This window comes from Ictalurus furcatus, chromosome 12, assembly GCF_023375685.1.
Source record: "Ictalurus furcatus strain D&B chromosome 12, Billie_1.0, whole genome shotgun sequence".
Taxonomy (NCBI): Eukaryota; Metazoa; Chordata; class Actinopteri; order Siluriformes; family Ictaluridae; genus Ictalurus; species Ictalurus furcatus.
Genome location: NC_071266.1, coordinates 2,371,821 through 2,387,245, shown reverse-complemented (window position 1 = coordinate 2,387,245; position 15,425 = coordinate 2,371,821). Strand labels below are relative to the sequence as shown.

The 15,425-nt window shown below is 37.5% G+C and overlaps 1 protein-coding gene across 5 annotated transcripts; it reads left to right on the top strand.

Annotated features, from left to right (window-relative positions):
- The first annotated feature begins 89 nt into the window (after positions 1-89).
- On the top strand, positions 90-15,167 carry LOC128615484 (dTDP-D-glucose 4,6-dehydratase). Of its 5 annotated transcripts, none has more exons than XR_008387207.1 (14): positions 90-192; positions 429-665; positions 771-837; positions 953-1,021; positions 1,874-1,964; positions 2,051-2,193; positions 2,908-3,006; positions 3,111-3,170; positions 3,268-3,311; positions 3,388-3,553; positions 4,217-4,272; positions 6,791-6,894; positions 13,412-13,509; positions 14,414-14,502. XR_008387207.1 is itself a non-coding variant. In XM_053637627.1 (13 exons), the coding sequence occupies exons 2-13, from the start codon at positions 577-579 to the stop codon at positions 14,542-14,544; spliced, it is 1,113 nt and encodes a 370-aa protein (XP_053493602.1). In that variant the 5' UTR covers positions 90-192; positions 429-576; the 3' UTR covers positions 14,545-15,167. The 5 variants fall into 5 exon arrangements, 3 of the variants coding, with proteins under 3 accessions (XP_053493602.1, XP_053493604.1, XP_053493603.1); XR_008387208.1 differs by lacking the exon at positions 14,414-14,502 and adding an exon at positions 13,977-14,027; XM_053637627.1 differs by lacking the exon at positions 6,791-6,894 and having other exon boundaries at positions 14,414-15,167.
- Positions 15,168-15,425: the final 258 nt, after the last annotated feature.

Genomic DNA, 15,425 nt, shown 5'->3' with positions numbered 1-15,425 from the left:
AGATTTGCAGACCAATCATATGAGTAGGATTTCGAGCGCGCGCAGTAGTAGAGCCAATGAAAATGCAGTGAAGGAGGGAAGACGATTTGGGGCAACCCTGGCAGTAAAGTCGATACGTGTCAACACTGCCGGAAAGCGTTTAAATGTGTCGGAAAGATTGCTTGTGACGGTGGCCATACACCACCTACGAAGGTATATCGTGTTTTGATATAATAAACTTTATTAACTGACAGCACGGTTTAGTTATTGCGAGGGAATATGTGTCTAGTCATCAGAGAGTGAAGAGAATTACAGTGAATACGTTGAATATTTTAGAGTGTTAGCTATGTAACTGTGTACTATGTGTTATGCATAGCACGATAGCTGTAGCCTACAGTGATCTGTTACTTGTGTTGTTTTTCTATCTTCTACTTATTACTGTCAATTAGACTTAGCCTTGGTACATTGAAATCGACTGAGATGGTGGACCACAGCTTCATGGAGAGGTTGTTGCGAGGTAAAACTTTACAGAGGAGAAGATCACTTGCTCTAAACTAACTAAAATATTCAAAGAATTTGAAGAACTTTGTAGAGGAAATGTCAGTTAAAAGTGAGAGCGATGACGTCAGCAACAAACCACAGCTGGCCTGTAAGACTGTTCTTGTTACTGGGGGAGCTGGGTTCATGTAAGTGCTATCTATCTATCTATCTATCTATCTATTTATTTATTTATATGCATTATATTTTGCTTCGTTGATGGGCAACATTAATTATTTATTTCCCCCAATTAGTGGGTCACATCTGATCTTACTTTTGGCTGCAAGATATCCTCTGTGGCGAATCATCAATGTTGATTCAGTGAGTTTTCTTATTCAGTTTATGTATAACCACATGAGCACTTATCTGAGTGCATCAGCCATTGTTTTTTTTTTAAAATAGAATTTATTAAGATATTTTATCTTATTTGTTTCAGTTGAATTACTGTTCAAGTTTGAAGAATCTAATTTATCTTGAGAACACAAGTACTTACAAATTCATTCAGGTAAGTCTTGCACTTACATTTGTATTGTGGCCAACCTTTCTTCACACTGCGATCAACATTCATTAGGCTGTTTAAAGAACGATATTGCTACTGTATTACTGTGTGTACCAGCTTTCTGAGTGATGATGTCCATGTAGATTCTTTATTCCGCAAATGCCAGACTAAAGTGGATGCTTGAATGGATCCGTGTGTAGAGAGTTGTTCAGAACAAGCTGAGCCTTCCTCATTCTCCTTACGATCCAATTTTGCAAAGCTTCTCAGTTTGCCTTAATTTTCTTTCTCTACTTTGTTACTCCATGGCAGAGTTTTGATTTTGCTTGCAAGGTTGCTAACTAAACAATATCATTTACATATAGTGGATCAATGACATGCCTCAATAGGCTGATTGACCATTTAGAGCGGTGTATATATTCACTGATGGTTGATAATAATATTTGAAAACTGCAATAATGCCAAGTACACCTATAAGGTTTGGGACAATGGGAGGAGAAACTTAAGAATCCATTTGAACATACTCAAAATCAGAAGTAGTACTGTTTTTTTTAAAAGTTTTCTTCTTCAGTAAACGTACCAAGATCGGGACATTGCTTAGTCAGTTTATGTTCACTAGCGTCCTGTTTATTAGTGATGCTTTAAAAAAAAAAAAAAAAAAAAATTGTCAGGGGTACCATCTATTATGCTCTTTAATTTTATGATAAATTTTTCCTCATTTTTAAACTCCTTGACAACTGTGTTTGCTTGTTTGCTACAAAATATTTTGTATGCACAAAATGATCTAACAATTAACAGTGGTTTGATGTAGAAAATTCCTGATCTCCAACTTCTAATTACTTTTTATCCTTCTCACAACAGGGGGATGTATGTGACCAATACTTTATTGATCATATCTTTTCTACTGAAAATATAAACATTGTTTTTCATTGTGCTGCTCAATCACACGTTGGTGAGTAATGGTCTGGAGATTTTATTACATAATACAGGCGGTAGTCATTCCTGATACCTTTGCATATGTTTTCTAATATCCCTTAGAGAATTCCTTCCTGTATCCATCCCAGTTCATGCATGTAAATGCAGCTGGCACAACTGTACTACTCCAAGCAGCATTTGAATCTGGAGTTGAAAAGTTCATCTATATGAGCACCGATGAGGTGTATGGAGACAGTCTGGACAAGGTCAGTCGCACTTCAGTGAACATAGTTCTTAGTTGCCTGTAAGCTCAAATTAGTGTCTTTAGATTCAAATGTACACTAATTAATTGAATTTTGTTAGGAACGCCTTAATGCTTATTATATTGTCTAGTCACACAGTCGGAAGTAGTATGGATAAGTATTCAAAGCCATTCAATAGTGGAACTTATTTTCTTATATATTTTTTTAGTACCAGGATTGTAAATTATGGAAGTGACATTGATGGGTTAGCAAGTTTAACTAGTGTTACATTCAAATGGGGGTCATGTTCACTGTGTTTAAAAGTAGATTCTGTATGAATGGTTCACTCTGTGGGAATTCACTTAGGAAGCCTAAACTTGAGGAAATAGTGGTTTGAGTTAGTTACATTAATTAGCAATAGAGTGATACTTTGTATTTAAAAACCCATCAAAGAAACAAGGGTGTTCTGAAGTTGTAGAAATTTTGAACTCCTATAAACAGGTAAGGTTGTCTATTCATAAGAACTTTAGTATTAATATTGTATAAGGAGCTATGCTTCATTGTTTTGCCTACCAGATGTCACTAGCAAGCACTTGTGTTGAAATGCATGATCATTTTGACAGGATCAAAACTGTGAGTGAAGTGGTGAGCCTATCATATTAGTCATGCCTTTTTGGGAAAGTCCTTTTGTTTGGTTAAAATGTAACCTGTTTATTCCTGGTTATCTTCTTTTGGCAGTATTTTGATGAGTCGAGCCCAAAACGGCCAACCAACCCATATTCAACATCAAAAGCTGCTGCTGAAAACAGTGTGATGTCGTACTGGAAAAATCACAAGGTATTAAAATATCATTGGTGAATATAGTGTCCTCACTGTTTATTCATCATATTGCTCATATTTCACTGAGGTTTCAGTGTTTTGTTATCTTGTATATATTTTAGTTCCCTGTAGTAATTGCACGGAGCAGTAATGTATATGGACCACGGCAATATCACGAAAAGGTATGCAAAATGTTGCATTTTATTAAGTGTTTTCTTCACCTTTATGAGTAATCATTAAACATGTGTAGCTGTTTTTGTCTTGATTTTTTTTCCCCAGGTTATTCCAAGATTTCTATTTCTCTTACAACAGGACCAAAAATGGTGAGACTGTATTCCTTACACTAGAATTAAAATAACTATTACCTAAGCAAATCGAGTTCTGTTCTCTTCCATATAGCACTATCCAGGGGACAGGCCTCCAGTCCCGTCACTTTCTCTATGTAGATGATGTGACTGAGGCACTGTTGATGCTCATGAAGAGGGGAATCATTGGAGAGATTTACAACATTGCAGCCAACTTTGAAATTGCAATCATACAGCTGGCTAGAGACCTGGTGAAAATGGTAATTTCTTTAGTCAGATTTTACATGGCCGCACTCCTCTCAGCATTTTTTCTCTTCTATATAAACAGCACCTACATTGTGTATATGCATTGAAGAAATTTGATAATATTCTTGTAGATCATAACATTCTTTGATAAAATTCTGGGGTAGAAGCTGTTCAGTCTGGTTGATCATGACTGAATAGACTGATACCTCCAACCAGAAGGGAGTAGGGTAAACAGGTGGTGGTTTTTGGGTGTGTGGCATGCCTGGTGATGCTGAGGGCTCCTCTCAGATATTTCATATTGTAAATACACTTTTTTGCTGGCAGAGCTGTCCCGATTATATGCTGGTCTGCCCTGGCCACCTGTTTGAAATTTGGTAGAATTCTTGTCTTTGTGGTACAGACCCTTTTGGGCTTCTGTTTATCTATGATGTTTTCTTACCTGTTCATTCTTTAGCCACCCTTTGAGCTGTACATATAATCACTAGGAATGTAACAATCAGTAGATAATGGCTGGCTATTTTTATCTGAAGGTTTACTAACCTAATTAGATTGTTAATGCAAATGTGTAAGCATATAAAATAAACTAAATGTTTTAAAGCTCATCTAACATTTATATCTGTGCAATTTATTATATTACTTATTATTATATAATAATTACTATTATAATTATTTCCTAGGTGAAAACTGCTTCTAATGACGAGTTGGATGATTGGATACTATTTGTTGATGATAGGTGTGTATGAAACAATTCTTTGTATACGCTTATATATAGACTATATCTTCATAAAATATTTATATAGGCTGATTGTGTGTACAAGGCTAATAATACAGTCAGTGGCCCATTTGTTAGGTATACTTGGGTATAGATACACTAATTCACTCATTTTGTAGGTAGGCACACTTTATAGGTATACAGTTACTTTCTATGGTCCATTTGTTCATGTACACCAGGGGTTCTCAAACCTTTTGCATCCAGAGACCTTTCTAAGTGTGACAAAATAATCATAATAATCCACATACTGCCTCAGCACAAGTTTTTATATGAACAAATTTAAGAAGATTATTTAAATGGAAAAATAAGTGTATTATTTAATTGTGTAAAAAATTTTTTTGCCAATTTATTGGCCCTAAAATAACTGTATTCTTATTCTTCAATCACATACACAGAACATTTTCATTAAACTTGTCACTAGATTACAGTTTACATTATTTATAGGACTTGTTTGAGTTACTGATGTTTGGATTAAACCAATATAAATTGATCAGTGAAATAGTTATTATATAGCTAATGAAGCTGGGTTAAGACTCTTTACATAGGAAATTTGGTATTCATGAAAATCCAGTAAATTCTGGAAAAAAAAACATTCGTATTCTACTCGTAAGTGTAAATTTACACATTAAGAAGACTAACAAATGTATAACTTGACTGTCTTCATGTCATGGCACTTTTATATGTGGAATATACTTTAGTTACATTTAAATAAGTGTAAATTGTGTGTTTTTATTAGCCAACATTTACAGCATTTAGCAGACACCCTTGTCCAGAGTGACTTATAGAAGTATTTTGGAGTCTTTATCAAAAACACATCCTCATGCTAGTTCACTAGGTCAGGGACTAATAATACTACGTTAATTCAGTGTGTGAAAATCAATCTTTTTCATAAACTCAGCAAAAAAAAGAAACGTCCTCTCACATCAGCTGCTTTTATTTCTAGCAAATTTCTTAACATGTGTAAATATTTATAGTAACATAAAAAGATTCAACTGAACAAGTTTCACCGACATTTGACGAATAGAAATGGAATAATATCAAAAGTAACAGTCAGTATCTGGTGTGGCCACTAGTGTTGGGTCCGAGTCCACCTTTTTCGAGTTCGAGTCGAGACCAAGTGCTTAACCAATCGAGTCCAAGTCCAAAAGGGGCCGAGTTGGACTCATGGCTGAGTCCAAGTCGACTCTGGCCGATTCCAGAAAGTAATTAAATTGAAAAAAGATTTGAAATTACAACTGTAAACTCAACACTGAGCTGTTAAATTAATATTTTAACCTTCACAAACCAATGGCAAAATAAATGTTACAAAAAAATACCACAATTACATCTTACCATTGCCATTTAATATTTTTATTTCTTGTCATCAGCACCTCAACTAGTTTCCTTTGAAAAAATGGTTTCAAAGAAAAAAGGGATATAGAGGTACATGTAAAACTTTTATTATATTACAAGTGTATGAAAATACAAATGAACCTGTTTTGTTATTGTATCACACTATATTGTCCTCCAGTTCAAGTTGACATTTCAATGATTTGATGCCTCTCCCCCACAGTTATATAGGCTGAGAGAGAGAGTACAGAGTAGAGTTACATTTAGCAGAATGTCATATCAAACTTCATTCTTTATTACTGCTTTTAATCTGTCTATGAATGACAACAAACTCATTTCTGAACACAGCTCTGTTCTTGTAAAAAAAAAAAAAAAAAACAACAACAACATAATTCCTAAAATAAAAAATCCCTGTCAGCAGGATTTATGATATTTACTACATTAAGAAGTACATTTCACATTTTACATGAAATTCAAGACTGGAATCACCAAATGCTAATGTTTAGGTCTGGGTGATATGATTACAATCTTATTTCATGATAACTATACATTTTCTCAGGTAGGTCAACAATATCAGTAGTATTCAGTAAGAAATACTACAGAAATTGAATAAAACAATTCAATGTAAAATAAGATAGACTTCACTGTATGACACAGTGATTCTTATTAAATTTACTGAAGTTATTCAGTCAAATGAGTAGATTCAAAACAAAGTTCCAATCTTAGTCTTCCATGTTTAAATGCATCTTTATATTTTTTTTTACTGTGCAAAAGTGATTAACCTTCACTACATTTAACTTTAATGTTTTGTTTTTTAAAAAACTCAAGTAAAAGTCAAAGTCCATGTCTCAAGTAAGAGTCCAAGTCCATGTCAAGTTTGAGTACAAATTTATCCGAGTGCATTACAAGTCCGAGTTCATTCATAATCGACTCAAGTCCGGGCTCGAGTACCCCAAGTCTAGTGGCCACCAGCTGCTTTAAGTAATACATCTCATCGTCATGAACTGCACCACATTTGTCAGTTCTTGCTGTGAGATGTTATTCCACCCTTCCACCAAGGCATTTGCAAGTTCTCGATCTGGGGGGACACATGGTTACGTGTAATTTTCCACTGCAAGGATGATCAGCTGTCCTTTCTGTCTCCCTGTAGCACTGTCTTAGGCATCTTGCATTACAGACATTGCAGTTTATTGCTCTGGCCACATCTGCAGTCCTCATGCCTCCCTGCAGCAGGCCTATGGCATGTTCATGCAGGTGAGAAGGAACCCTAGGCATCTTTCTTCTGGTGTTTTTCAGAGTCAGTAGAAAAGTCTCTTTAGTGTCCTAAGTTATTGTAACTGTGATCTTAATTGCCTACCGCCTGTAAACTGTTCGTGTCTTAAGGACTGTTCCACAGGTGCATGTGCAATAATTGTTTATGGTTATTGAACAAGCATGAAAAACATTGTTTAAACCCTTTCCAATAAAGATGTTTAAAGCTTATTTGGATTTTACAAATTATCTTTAAAATACAGTCTCCTGAAAAAGGGATATTTCTTTTTTTTTTTGCTGAGTTTATTATTGGCAATTAATTAAAGAATATTTAAAAAAAAAAGCAATCCAACACAAACCCATAAATTAAGACAAGTAAAAGCAGTCATTCAATTATGACAAAAGATTTTAAGCTGTGTAATAACGGAAGACAGCCCAGTCTTTCTGCACATACTCATGCCACAGCTGATAGAAGATTTAGCACCTACTTATTATTATTTATATAAAAATTATTGAATATTGTTATTGGCATCCAGGTGAGTCAAAGCAGCTTCCATTTCTGCCTTTACTCTCATCCTTCATTTCATGCTTCCAGCTGACTGTGCACTTAAACTTTTATGCAGTTTTGTGGGCATCACAAATACAATTGCGCTGTGTTGGGAACTCGTTTCAGACCTTACGGGTGATCAACATAGGCATGCAAGTACGAAGAAAATCAACATTTCTGAAATTTGTGTAAATCCGGCAGAAAATGTTTAGCTTTGTTTGGTTATGCAGACGTGACTTAAATGAAGCCCAGTAATAGTGAATATAATAACATTGATAATGGTTGGTTTTGATTTACACCACAATAAATGAATAAATAAATAGGGACACTTTGAGAACCATGGCTATACATATTTACTCACGTGTATGTGTGTGGTGCTGGCACAAACAATTCAGGTGCAGCAGTGTTGATGGGGATATGTAACTATAAAAAGTGTTTTGCAAATAGTCTTTCAACCAAACATATTCATCCTACAATGTGCTGTGGTCAGAAACTGAGCACTAATGAAGGGAAAGAGGATTTATGTTGCCCCATGTATGCATGGAAATATGCTATAGCCTCTAACTGTACACCTACAGTGGTGCTTGAAAGTTTGTGAACCCTTTAGAATTTTCTATATATCCGCATAAATATTACCTAAACCATCATCAGAATTTCACACAAGTCCTAAAAGTAGACAAAGCGTCACCTTTGGGATGAACAGGAGTCGTGACTACCCCAGGCTTCCTCGCCCAAAATCAGTGCCTGACCTCACTGATGCTATTGTGGCTGAATGGGCAAATTCCCACTACAATGCTTCAAAGTCTAGAAGGCGTGATGGTTAGGTGTCCAAAGATTTTTGCCAATATAGTGTATATCTTTTTTGTTGTTCATTCTCATATAGGTACCCTAAAGTTTGCACTTCCTAAAAACAGTTTATGCCCAAGTCACACCCTATTTTCAGTGGATAATATCACATGGATACTGTAGACTTGTCCCTAAGAACTGTTGCTGTAATCAGGAAGACTGGTGCCAGATGTGGCCTGTTTCCTTGTTATTTCATGACTAATTAAGGAGATAAAAGGTCTGGTTACATTTGCATTTGGTACCTGTTCACAGGAACGCTCAATATGCAGTCCAAAGAGGTGTTAATGCAAGTGAATGAGGCCATCGTTAGGCTGAAAAAATAAAACTGACCTATCAGAGAGATAGCAGAAACTTTAGGAGTGGCCAAATCAGCAATGTGGTACATTCTTAAAAAGAAAGAATGCACTGGTGAACTCAACACCACCAAAAGGCCGGGAAGACCACACAAGACAACAACAGTGGATGATTGCAGAATTCTTTCCTTGATGGGGAAAAAAACCCCTTAACATCTGGCCAAGTCAACAACACTCTCGTGGAGGTAGGCGTATCATTGTCAAAGTCGACAATCAAGAGTCGCCTTCATGAACGTAAATACAGAGGTTTTACCTCAAGATTTTTTGGTTTTGGGTGTTGGGCAGGCTGCAATCGCTGCTATCTTATCCATTTGGGGATGCACCTACCCATGACCCAAGTGGAAGCCCAGATACACAGTTCTTTGTGTTCAGTGTGAGTCCTGCCTGTCTCAAGGATCTCACGATAGCCCCAGATGTTGCAAGTGCTGCTGCCAATTATTTACTATAAATGATTGTTATCTAAGGCAGCAGTGCAATGCTTAATTTGTAAATAGCAGGGTCCCGGAACATAGTGGGGTGATCAATATGGCAAGTGATTAGGGGAGGGAGAAGTAACATTTGAGCAATCACATTAGCGGACCAACTCAAGTGATTAACAGCTTGCATCAACTTTCAAAACAGAAACAATGTAATCAACACAAGCAGGGCCACAGTAAATTAAGATAATGTGGCACTTACCTTTCCTTTTAGTTGTTTAAAATAGACCATCTTTTGTGCTTTGCTTCTGGTGTCTTTTGTAGTCCTGTGTTCTTCTGAAATCCATGACCTTGTGTATGGAATGCGGTTAAACTGAGATAGTGGAGGTCCAGCAAGGCAGAGAAATAGAAGCGATGAAATTGTGGAGGTGTTGAGAGATGCCCGGTTGGCATTGCAAATTAAGTTCATTTGAGGAAAAACCCCTCTCACACTCTGCACTTGAAATCGGAACAGTGTTGACCGCATGTAAATTAAGAATATCTTTTCGCCATCGTTCCGTATCTCCAATTAAAAATATGAAACTTCCCCTCCCCTCCCCCCTCACAGAAACACACACAAGTCCACCAATTACAGAAGGGAAGTCATTTATTACCATGGAAATAGGAATAGTTTTAGTGGTAAAATTGAATCGATCACCTCCATAACATGGCATGGACTACACACTGCATATAGCGCATTTCTTACTGTTATTATTATTGTTTTACATTTAAAAGGTATATAGCAAGTTATTGACTACATTATCATTATTATACTTGATTTTTCATGAAACATATGTAGGCTACAGGTCAGCATGAATGTCTTTCACTGTCGCATGAGATGGGGAATCCACCAAAACAGGTGCTGGATCTAAATTCGGAGGTTCCGTATCCGGCTTGTTCCGGTACAGATTAAGCCCTGCGGCAGTAGCATATACATTGTGTGGGTGGCGGATTCTGTCCATGAGTCGTCGCTGGGGCGCCAAATAACTGGAAGTATGACAACTGGTGTAACCTGAACGGAGTGGAAAAGGTTGTATTTTTCATGAGATATTGGGGTCAAGGGAATCTGCCAATACCCCTTTACCTAACTGATTGAACAGTTCATCAATGTGAGGCATCGGATATGTCAAATTTAGACACACCGTGGACTTTTGAAAAGTCCACACAAAAACGGACTGACCCATTGCCTTGGGCACCAAGACCACCAGGCTGCTTTAGTTACTGTGGGACTCTTCGATTACCCCCATGTCATGCATAGCGTTGAGTTCATCCCGAACCACATTTTTCTTGTGTTCAGGGAGCCGGTATGGGTGGCTGTGTACAACCACATCTGGAGGAGTCTCAATGTGATGTTCTGTGAGGTTGGTGCAACCAGGTAGAGGAAAACCACATCAGAAAATTCCTCCTGCAACCTGGCAGCCTGTGAACATGTTAACATATTTTTTTTTTCTTTCAGTAAATATATTTCCAATGAGGTTATTCACATGAAATTTTCACCAGACATCAGTATTAACTCAAGAAATTAAGAAATATAAAGAATTCACAAAATTAAAGTCCATCAATAAAGTTATGTGTAATAAAATGGAATGACGCAGGAAAAAAGTATTGAACATGCAAAGAAAAAGTAGTTCTCCAAGGTAAGGCAAGGAACCAGCTGAAATCAGTAAGTAATTATACCTCCTATCTGTGCAAATTAATATCAGAAGTAGAGTCAGCAGAATAGTCATGAGTAGTCCAAGAGCCAAGGACCACTTGGAAAGAGCTCCAGAAACACTTGGAGGCAGCAGGTGCCATCGTCACAGAGAAAATAAAAGGCAATGCACTCTATTGCTCATGGTCACCTCGCAAGACTCCATTACTAAAGAAAAGGCATGTCGAAGCTCATTTAAAGTTTACTACAACTCATTTGGACAAGCCTATGAAATACTGGGAGAGTGTAGTCTGGTCAGATTAGAGGAAAAATTTTACTTTTTGGCTGTCATACTACACACCATGTTTGGAGAAGAAATGGCACTGCACATCACCCTAAAAACACTATACCAACAGTGAAGTGTGGAGGTGAAGCATCATGGTGTGGTGCTGTTTTTCATCACATGGTACTGGCAGACTTCATATAATTGAAGGAATGATGAATGGAGCCCTTTACCGGGAGATTCTTGAGAAGAATCTGCTGCCATCCACCAGGATGATGACGATGAGACGTGGGTGGAGCTTCCAGCAGGACAACGATCCAAAGCATACAGCAAAGGAAAATCTCAATTGGTTTCAGAGAAAACAAATCAAGGTGGTAGAATGGCCCAGTCAGTCACCTGACTCGAATCCAACTGAACAAGATTTAAAGACAACATGTTTAGAAGAATGTGCCAAAATCACACCTGAATACTGCGGCTGATTAATTTCTTCATAGAGGAAGTGTCTTGTAGCCGTCATTGCAATCAAAGCCTTCTCCACTAAGTATTAAATAAATTTGTTAGCGTGTTAATACTTTTTTTGCCATGTCATTCCACGTTATGGACATAAATGTTGTGCATTCTTTATATTTTCAGATTTCTTGAGTTGATACTGATGTCTTGTGAACATTTCATGTGAATAACCTTATTGGAAATATATTTACTGAAAAAAAATGTTGACTCGTTCAATTCTTATTTCTCCCACTGTACCTCCAGTCCCAGCTCCTCCCTCTCTGTAAACACTGTTGCCAGAGCCACAGGAACCGCCTCACTCCACAGTTTTAGGAGATTGACATGGTCTATTTGAAGTGCAATGCCTCTATCCATTCACCTGACCCCATAGTCAACTTTTCCAACTCGCCGTGTGACCTGATGGGTTCCTTGCCACTTTGCGAGTAATTTGGTGCTTGACACTAACCCTAGTCGATCTTTAATCATTTTTAATAATTGCAAAGTAGGGGAAGGATTTATTAAATGTTGGGCTGAACTTGCTGACCATCAATTACTTTCACTTATTTGAAGGTGTACCTGAGGGTTTTGTCACATGTCTGCTCCAGAAGGAAATCCTCAAGGGGAATTTCCCTTAAGGGTATGGACGGGGAGCCCACCCTCCTTGTTTTCCTGACCCAGAACAGACATTGATGGCCCAGGCAACAACTCTTCAGCCAACAATGCACACATCCAACCTCGTGCTTTGCTACTGCAGGACCCATCCACAAATATTTCCCCCACTAATATCTGAAAACCTGGCCAGTTCATCCCTGGAATTAGTGGATGGGTGAGGTGAGATGATTAACGCCACCTCCATTTTATGCTTTTGTCCCTGGAAATTAATAATGATGGACAGGAGTGGATATTCATGAATATCCCCATGAACACACCTCACCTTCACCAGTCGTGCATTTTCCCAGTGCCCCGCATAGAATCAGACTTTGATGGACAGTTGTCTGGTTACACCTGATTCACCCCAGGTTACACCCAAGCAGCCGCCCACTGAGCATCGAGCCAGCCCCACATTTCTGCGACCCGCTCAAAAAATATGCTTCTGAGTCATCTTACGGTCCTGTCTTTGTGAGGGTGATGTGGGCCAGGCCAGCACCACTGGGGCTGCTGCTGGAGTTCCTGCCTGCTGGACCAGGCTCTGGAGCACTTGCTGGTCCCCTAGCTGGGCTTCAAGCAGGGCATAGATCGCCTGGTCTTGTCATAGCTCAAGGAGGGCCTGATGCTGGGTCTTGGGGAGGCTGGTTCTTAAATGGCAGAGTTTGTCACCAGAGCTCAACCAAATTGAGCATGCTTTTCACTTACTGATGACAAAAATGAGGGCAGTAAGACCCACAAACAAGCAGCAACTAAAGGCAGATACAGTAAAGCAAAGCAATTGAACAAGCAATTATACAGCAAAGCATCTCAGGGGAGGAGACTCAGCATTTGGTGATGTCCATTGCTCCAAACTTCAGGCAGTCATTGAATGCAAAGGATTTGCATCCAAGTATTAAAAATAATCATTACATTTATAATTATTAGTTTGTCCAATTACTTTTAAGCCTGTGAAAATGGAAGGACTATGTAAAAAAAAAAATGTTGTAATTACTAAATGGTTAATACAATATTTTTGTTAAACCCCTTGAATTAAAGATGAAAGTCTACATGTCAATCACATCTTGATTGCTTAATTTAAAATCCATTGTGGTGGTGTACAGAGGCAAAATAAAAATTGTCAATGTACAAATACTTATGGACCAAGCTGTACATCCTAAGGGATGTAGATTTAGACCTACATTAGGGTTTATACAAATTAGTGCTATACAAATATAAATTAATTTAATTAAACTTTAAACTATTACTTGAGGTTTTATTTTTGCATTTTAGACCTGTCAGTGACCTGAGGTACCCCATGATCTCAGACAAGATGCACAAACTTGGATGGAAGCCAAAGGTCCCATGGGAAGAAGGCATCAGAAAGACAAGTAAGGGCATCCTTTGCTTATGTCATACTTCTGCTCAAACTATGGAACTGTGTTTCATAGCCTTAAGATTTGAACAACAAACTGTACAACAAAATAAAAACATTAATTTTTCAATATAAATATGGGTGCTTTGACTGCACTTTAGATATTTCATTAATTTCACTAATTTTAGTTACTAATGCTAGTAAAGTTTGATATTACATTAACTATTAACTACACTGCCATGTCTGTACAGCCTTCCTCAAGTGGTAAAAATGCAGCTATAGAGAAGCTTATGCTAACGTTTTGATGTCTAGCCTTATGTAGTTACATACATACATACATACATGTAGTCTTGGAAATATTTCTTGTAAGACTTTTGATCAATATTCAGTATGTGCAGGTAATGGGCATAAGAATTAAATACATACATTTACTGCAGATTTCATGCATGGCCTTATGTCTTTTAATGTCTGCTTTCCTTTCAGTTAAATGGTATGAAGAGAACAAAAGCTACTGGCCAGTGGTCACTGAAAAAGAACCTCAAGGATGTTAAATGTTTATTTCTAAATGCAAACACCCATTTTTACAAATTAGTGTCTGTTTATACATTTACTAAAAACAACGAGGACTGGATCAAATTTTTATAGTTTTTGGCACAATTTGAACTATACAAATCTTTATTAATTTCATTAAAATAGCATTTAAAATATCTTGAAAAAATATTTTCAACTTGCGGACTAGAGACCGGATATTCTCCTTTAGGATTTTCTGATGGAGAGCAGAATTCATGTTTCTCTCAATTATTGCAAGTTGCCCAGGCCCTAAAGCAGCAAAGCATCCCCACACCATCACACTTCCACCACCATGCTTGACCATAGGTATGATGTTCTTTTTGTGGAATTCTGTGTTTGGTTTACTCCAGATGTAACCGGACCCCTGTCTTCCAAACACTTTCGACTCATCAAGCCACAGAACATTCTCCCAAAAGGTTTGAGGATCATCAAGGTGTGTTTTGGCAAAATTCAGATGAGCCTTAATGTTCTTCTGGGTTAGCAGTGGTTTTCACCTCGCCACTTTTCCATGGATGCCATTTTTGCCCAGTGTCTTTCTGATAGTGGAGTCATGAACAATGACATTTATTGATGCAAGAGAGGCCTGTAGTTCCTTTGATGTTGTCCTTGGCTCTTTTTGTGACTTCCTGGATGAGTCGTTGCTGTGCTCTTGGAGGAATTTTGGAATGTCGGCCACTTCTGTGAAGGTTTATTACTGTGCCGAGTTTTTCCATTTGGAGATAATGGCTCTCACTGTGGTTCTTTGGAGTCCCAGAGCCTTTGTAACCCTTGCCAGACTGATGTATTTCAGTCACCTTCTTCCTAATCATTTCTAGAATATCTTTTAATTTTGGCATAGTGTGTTACTGGGTAAGACCTTTTTAACCAACTTCATGCTGTTGAAAAAGTTCTATTTTCTGTTTCTATTTCTACTTTATTGTAAATTGTGTATTTCCACAACACACCCTTTCCTTTTATGCCTTAATTATGTATATTTTATTTCATCTGTGACCCTTCTTTTCTTGTACTGTAAAATGAGTGTGCTTTATTTTTTTCCCTACCTGTGATGCTTGTCATTCTTGATTATATATTTCTTACTACCTTAATTAAAAGATCCAGATATCACATACTGATGAGGCTGATTTCCATTTTCCTCTAAAATTACAGGTGCAAAGTCTATCAACCAACATGCACTATGTTTGTTGGTAGATGGATTTTCTATAATCCTGATCATTACATGCTGTATGGACTTTATTCCCATAATATTTGAAAGACAGCTAATGTGATCTACAGCAAAGCATGCTCCTATGTTACCTCTGAAACTTTGCTTCACTAGTTTTTGTAGAATACTTTTTCCATAGCTGATCTGGAATGGAACTGTAT

What these genes read in the sequence shown, in the direction of transcription:
- LOC128615484 (XM_053637627.1), top strand. Translation starts at nt 577, where the DNA reads ATGTCAGTTAAAAGTGAGAGCGATGACGTCAGCAACAAACCACAGCTG. An exon ending in GAATCATCAATGTTGATTCA is followed by an intron (nt 838 to 952) that starts GTGAGTTTTCTT and finishes TATTTGTTTCAG; the next exon opens with TTGAATTACTGTTCAAGTTT. An exon ending in GTACTTACAAATTCATTCAG is followed by an intron (nt 1,022 to 1,873) that starts GTAAGTCTTGCA and finishes TTCTCACAACAG; the next exon opens with GGGGATGTATGTGACCAATA.